Source organism: Formica exsecta, unplaced genomic scaffold (assembly GCF_003651465.1).
Source record: "Formica exsecta isolate Colony F162 unplaced genomic scaffold, ASM365146v1 scaffold654, whole genome shotgun sequence".
Lineage (NCBI taxonomy): Eukaryota > Metazoa > Arthropoda > Insecta > Hymenoptera > Formicidae > Formica > Formica exsecta.
The window spans coordinates 133,513-140,554 of NW_021853416.1; the positions used below are offsets into that span (position 1 = coordinate 133,513).

The following is a 7,042-nucleotide window of genomic DNA, read 5'->3' on the forward strand; positions in this document are numbered from 1 at the left end:
AACACAGTCTAAATAATAAACTATTTTCAGTTCATTTTGCTGCATGTAACATATATAATTATACAGGGTGTCCCCAATTTAAATGTCAAAACTTTAGGAACATGTAGGGGACCGATAAATATATATTCTGTAATAGATATAGAATAAACATATTTTATGCAAAACTGATATTTATTGTATTATTGTAACGATTTTATTTATCGATCATATAAAAATTATTGATCAAATAATACAATTTATTGATTATAGAGATACAACTATAATTTCACCGCTGCAAGTACTTTTTCCAAGAGCATCTATAAAGCAAGTGTATGAGGATAGGTAAGTTTTAATTTTCTATTTATACTAATATCATTGTTCTGATTACATGAATATTTAGTAATTTGAATATTTAAAATTTGTTAGAAATATACCATCAGTTCAGACAACGTTGCTAAAAGAGAAGTCAGAGAACAATAATGAGTAAGTTCAAATCTTAGTTTTTATTTTATTATTTATATTTATTAATGTATATTTAAATATATGTAATTGCCAAAAGCACTCAAGTCTCACTTTCTTGTCATATAATTATCATTTATCAAAATGTCTTCATTTATATCCGTTTTACTAAGAGAACTCGTATAAACAAATTCTCGAATATCTATCAGTGATAAGAAGTTTTAAAAAAATTAATATATTATGAGGAATATACTTTTGTTGGCAGAAATATCCCTAAGGCAGAAGTACAACTCGTCAAAGAAGTATGCACAGATTTGGTAACACCGACATCATCACGAATATCTTCGGAATGCGACAACGGGTAAATTTGGTGACAATTTTAAAAGATGGATTCATGTAGTATGATTTATATTAATCATATTTACTCTTTTTTTTTTTACAGAGATATCATAGATTTAACGTCTGTGGATCCTTTAGTGGCAACGACGTCGAAAGCAGTATCTGTATCAGTTCATACAACGCCACAAAATGGTGACAGGTGAGAATTATTTGTTATGATATCTGCGAATTATATTATTATGAGACATTACGAATTTTGCCAATTTGCTTCAGTCATTAATAGTAGAATATTTAACGAGATATGGAAAAACGTCAATTTAATCATTAATACATTATACAGAACTCCAAAAAGAAGACGTTGGCACATTTCAACACAGACACCGGAAGCGTGGATATATATCGATTCCTTTTTAAAAAAGAGACGAATAGAAAATTTCGAAACTCATATCGACAACCAGGCCGCGAAGCGATCGAAAATGCTCTATGTGGAAAACGAAGATCATTGCGCGAAGGTGGATCAGTTTAAAGCAGCATGCGCAGATCTGTTGCCGCGTAACTACGCCTTATTAGTATCTGCGTTCATTAACGCTCGCGAGAAACGCAAGGCCAAAAAAAGTTTTGCGGATAGGCAATCTGCGCTCGAGTTTTTCCTCATAGCTTCGGGCGCCTATCGATTTTATCGGCCGTTATGCCTGTTGCCTACTGTACGTCAATTGTGGAGACATATCCGCAACTGGGATATACCCCCCGGCTTGAATGATAATGTGTTGAACGCATTACATTTGAAGATGAAGTCGCTACCACCGACAGAGAGACTTTGCTGCCTGTGTATAAGCGAAATGCGATTGAGACCGTATCTCTTTTACAATCTATCGCGTGACAGAATCATCGGTTTCCATGATATCGGCGTGGAGAAACGGCGCACGCTGGCGAGAAAGGCTCTAGTGATAATGGCGCGTAGCCTCACCGCTGACTGGGAACAGCCTGTCGCTTATTATTTCTATGGCAGCACGTGTTGTGCCAATATCATGAAAGATTTGATATTTCAGGCGATAATTAAATTAAAGAGCATCGGCGCGGCTGTGCACGCTTTGATTACAGGCACGGCGCCAACATTTCTACGATTATCGCGGCAATTAGGAATTTCCGTGGAGCATTCATTCTTTCTGGTAAACGGCGAGAAAATATTTTACATTTTTGATGTCCCTCGTTTGATAAGATCAACCAGGAACATCTTTATGAGTTATGAACTCCGCTTCCACGAGAAGAGAGCCTCCTGGACGGATATCGAACTGTTGTTCAGGCGTGACAGTCAAATGCGGTTACCGCTGATTCCTAAATTGTCTGTAGGTCATCTCGAACCGAGTAAACGTCAAAAGACGGAAACCAAATATGCCGTTCAAGTATTTAGCAGTAGCATGGCTGCAGGTTTGAGCGCGCATATCGCGTCTGGCGAGTTTCCGCTGAAAACGATTGGAACGATGGAATTTGTATACACTTTTGATCAGCTATTCGATATTCTGAACTCATCTATATCAACTAAGACTAATACTAAGGATTTTGGTCAAGCTTTCACGGGTAGTATGTACGAGATGTGTTTCTTGCAACGAACGCTCGACTTCCTAAAGTCGATCAGAGTGACCGACGCAAACGGCGCGTGCGTGAGATCGATGAAATCCTTCGATCGTTGGCAGATCACAATCAACGCGGTTATCCAATTGTGGAACACGTTGAAGGAGCATCAGATCCCTTTCCTTCGCACGAGAAGATTGAATCAGGAGGGCATCGAGCGCGTCTTCCGTTCTATTAGACGACAAAGCGGAAATCGTGTTAAACCCACACCCATCTTGTTTACTCGCGCGTTTAAGAACCTCGTAAGCAAGCACTTTCTCGAGCATTCAAGTGAAGACAATTCCGCCGCGAACGCGCGTAGGATGCTCAAGCGAATAGCGTTGTCAGCATCGTCTCTTCAAGTTGATACAGTTCAATCCATTGCCACTCAAATAGCTTTAAGCGTCGCGGCGACGAACTATCGTAACATCGATTTGCGACTGCCCGAGAAAAGCGCGTTTAAACGCGTCTGTGAATTTCTACTCAGCGAATGTTTGCTTACGCATGTTAATTGCGACGCGTGTGTTGACTATGCCGCTAAGGAAAACTCATCCAATAAAGAGGCGAGTTCTTTCAGCCTTTATGTTTCCGGTTTGGAGGACACGTTTATGCTCAATTTCGAGAAATTCTCCATCGAGAACAATCTCGGCGCGCAGATGTTGCAATTTGCACAGCAAGTTGAATATAAACCACCCTGTCCGAATTTTCCGGTTGCTTTTTTGATCAAATTATTCCTACGTATGCGAATATATTTTACATTGTCGCGACATAATAAGATCTGCAAAGTTGTAGAATCGCGTAATTCTTTAAATGTGATACAATTGTAAGTTCGTTTTTATTGCGTTTAGTTTTATTCAGATATTTACGTTTGTTTTTATTATGTTACATTTGCGTGTGCGTTTTCATTTATATCTGTCATTATGTTATTTTTCTCACGGTACATATTATTACGCTTAAAGTATAAATTTTTATGCCGAGTTTTCGTTGAATCGGATAAGTTTTCCAAATTTAAAAACATATATTCGAAGACACGTTTTTTTTTTTTTATTTTAAGCGATTAATTTCGTGTTAAATGCAAATCTTTGCAGAAGATAGATCGCTGGGAATAATGTAGGTCAATTTTTAACAGTAGTTTTGCAAGTCTTTTTTTGATATCGTTTTTATTTTGTTAATTGTTTAATTTGTTGTTGCATTTTATTGCGTATTATCTGTGTGTGTGTGTGTGAAATGCTTAATATATTATTTAATGCTTAATGTTTTGAAATTAAGATTTGCATGTCATTATTAATATAATACATCGTTTTTTTTTCTTTTTTTGATCTTGCTTCTGCGGGAAGATTCTTTGCAGAATGAATAGAATATAACTAAAACATGAAAGTTGTTGGAATGCTTGAATTTTATTTTCAACAAGCAGGATATAGATTTTAAACCAATAATGAAGGATTTATGAGAAACTTGTAACTTGGTTTAATGTACAAGATAGTACATGATAGGCTGTTATATCACTACTAAATCGCTACTAAAAATATTTATTTTCTCGTTTAAATGCCCTTAATCAAATGTTTAATAAGTACACAAATAAAATTACGCGGATGTGTAAAATCTTGCTTTCTAATCTACTGGTATTTGAATTGGTATGACGTTCATGTTTAGCGTGGTACGTGATGAGTTTTTTCGTCATAGATAGTTAAGGGTTAAATGCCTCACTATATATATATAATATGTATAAGAAACATCCGACGTGTTACAAGTAGGTCAAGCTATGACGCGCAACGGCAATCGATATAATCTAAATACGATGTACTCGCAAAGGGTGAAGTAATGCCACGGCATAAACGCGTTTTGCTAAATACGGAAGCAGATTGGATCGTTGCTTGTGCTTACCAGTGGTACCCATATTGTTATTTTACGATTAATAGAAGATAAATTCTAGCGGTTAGCAATATGTAAAGAGCTGGTTGAATATATATGAATTCTGAAAATGTGTTATTTTAATTCAATTATTTTTTAAGAGAGAGAGAATTTTTATGCTTTAGCAATCTTTCGTTTTCTTTTTCTCTCCAAATGTCTAAATATGTATTATTATTTCATTTCAAGTGCAAAAGAAAAGCAACACGTTTCATCTGAAGAGAGAACCAATATTTATAAATTTGAGACAAAATTCTTCTAAAATTTGGTGCGCGAGACACTTAGAATATCTAATAATAAAATTAAAACACGGAAGAATCTGAGGATATACCGTTAAATTCTTTGTAATATACTTTGCGAAACAAAAGATATTTCTCGGATAATATATAATTCTAAGATGCTTTTTTCTTTTGCAGGATTTTTCATGTATGATCTTTCTTCAATGATCGAGCTATAATTATAAGCTTTAATAATAGCCTTGCGCCGCTATTGCGAATATTAATATTAAGAAACTCGGATAATATTGAGAAACTCTGGTAAGGCAGGTGAAGAAATCGATTCGATAGTCGCTCCTATGCACGTGATCCGCGCGCGCATGTATTCGCGGACTTGCGGCTACAACTCTGCGTAGGCGACGGTGGGTTACCTAGGACACCGTGTACATACGAGGAGTGCCGCGTTGCAGGCAACACTTTCAGCACAGTCGTGTCCTCGGTGACAGCGTCGACGGGGCCATGCACGTCCGGATAGAAGCGTTGAACAACCATGTCCGAATGACAGTTTCGAGTGCTTGAGATTAATCTACGAAGACGTAATAATCGAAGATGTAAATACAGGAGAATCGTCGAGGAGTGTAAAACGTTCGTGAAATGTATGCGATTTTAAATACACGAATGATTTTTCTTTTTCGGTGAACTGCATGCGATTGTTAAAAATCTTTTAATTTTAAAATTTGTTTTTTTCTTTTTTTTTATTCCGACGTGATTAAGCAGAATTGATTCTAACGTACATATAACTTTTAATTCCTAAAAGAAAGGAAATTTATTCAATTTCCGTATATTGTCGCATTGCGAGAGAACTAAGATTCCCAGACAGCACAAAACGTCCTCAGGATCATCCTGAATATGTCCAGGATGGTTCAGGATATTTGTAGGATGTTTCATCAGAATATAAAAAAGAAGTATAGAAAAAGAAATTTCTACAATTGTAAAATCTACGTTTCTCAATTCGAGATTAAATCTTCTAATCCGTAACTGTACCGTCGATTGAGTTCTTCGATGATACTAATTTTTTTTTTTTTTCTTTTTGCGTGTTATCTGACACTCACATTCAGATACCCGATATAAAGACGCGCATTTATCTCGCGATACTAAAATAAACTTATTTTGCTCTCGTGACAGAATCACAGAACTTTGATTATCTTTCTTTCTGTTGTGTGCATCACGATAATGGCGCCGCGAGTCCTTGCCGCAGCCTTGCGTTTTCACCTCGAGGCTGAACGCTATTTAAATACACACGTACACATCGTGCCGCGCAGGTGTGCGAGGACTGTCCTCCTTTTTTTCACGACACCCCTTCCTATCGAGATATATCGAGCGTCGCTATTACCGGCACCGCGTTCAAGGCGCGCGTTTAACGTCTGATAAATCGGCGATTTTTCGTTCTCCTTCGATCTGCTCCGTGTTCCTGTAATAAATTAAACCGACAGAAACGAGAAATTGTGGATCGCCTTGATTCCCTCCAGTTCTTCCTGTTCCTTCTTCTTCAAGGTTCTCTCGCCAAAGTCAATGCTCTTCTTCTCTATTTGTGATTTTTTGGATAATATTTTATGTCTCAAAACGAAAGGTCATACGCAATCTATATTTCTATAGAGTAGAAATAAGTTCTTGCATTTGTTATTTAATGTTTTTGCTCTTTTCCCAGACAGCATACAATATTTATAAAGTATGTACAAAATATTTATAATAATTATTTGAATATTTTATATTATTTATTTTTTATTTACCATAAATATTATATAAAATATTTAGCCTGTATTTTAATAATATGTGTATAAAATATTTATATATAATAATATTTTTAAAATAAATAGTAAAAATATTTATCATAAATATTATATGCTGTCTGAGTTATATAGCAATCAGTATACAAATAACACAATAAGAGTTAAAAAACTAATACTGTATTTTACAAAAATAGATTATAAGAAAATGAAGTACGGTCTTTTGTGACAGGCATTGGAAAAAGAAAAAATAACGTGTTTTTGACTTTGAGTGACTTGACAACATGCCCGAAATGACCGGATAGACACCGTTTCTTCGTCTGCCAGTCATCCCCGACAGAGGAGTCCAATGTCACGCTATTCTAACAGGTATTTTTGCAGGTCAGCGTGAGTCAATCTCGGCACCTGGAAACGTAGCGGCGGACCGTCACCTCGCGATTTAGCGCGCCGGTATGCTCCTACGTCGTCCGCCGGACTGAACTTCCTGGTACGTGAATCAGGATCGCCGGAAGCCGACCTCGTGCGGCGAGGATGAGCGCCAAGATATCGGCGGCTGGCTGCGACGGCGCGGCACAGTCAATTGTGAACCATCGTGCCGCGAGAGCGTCGCGTCCGCCGGACTGGTACGTGAATCAGGATCGCCGGAAGCCGACCTCGTGCGGCGAGGATGAGCGCCAAGATATCGGCGGCTGGCTGCGACGGCTGCGACGGCTCAATTGTGAACCATCGTGCCGCGAGAGCGTC

General features: G+C 37.4%; 1 protein-coding gene across 1 annotated transcript in view; it reads left to right on the forward strand.

Annotated features, from left to right (window-relative positions):
- Positions 1-5,029: 5,029 nt before the first annotated feature.
- Positions 5,030-7,042, forward strand: part of LOC115242855 (dual specificity protein phosphatase 10-like) — a 46,667-nt gene continuing 44,654 nt past the window's right edge. The window contains exons 1-2 of the mRNA XM_029819432.1: positions 5,030-5,167; positions 6,680-6,899. Of these exons, the coding sequence (XP_029675292.1) occupies positions 6,830-6,899 (70 nt within the window). The 5' untranslated portion in view covers positions 5,030-5,167; positions 6,680-6,829. The remainder of the gene's footprint in view (positions 5,168-6,679; positions 6,900-7,042) is intronic.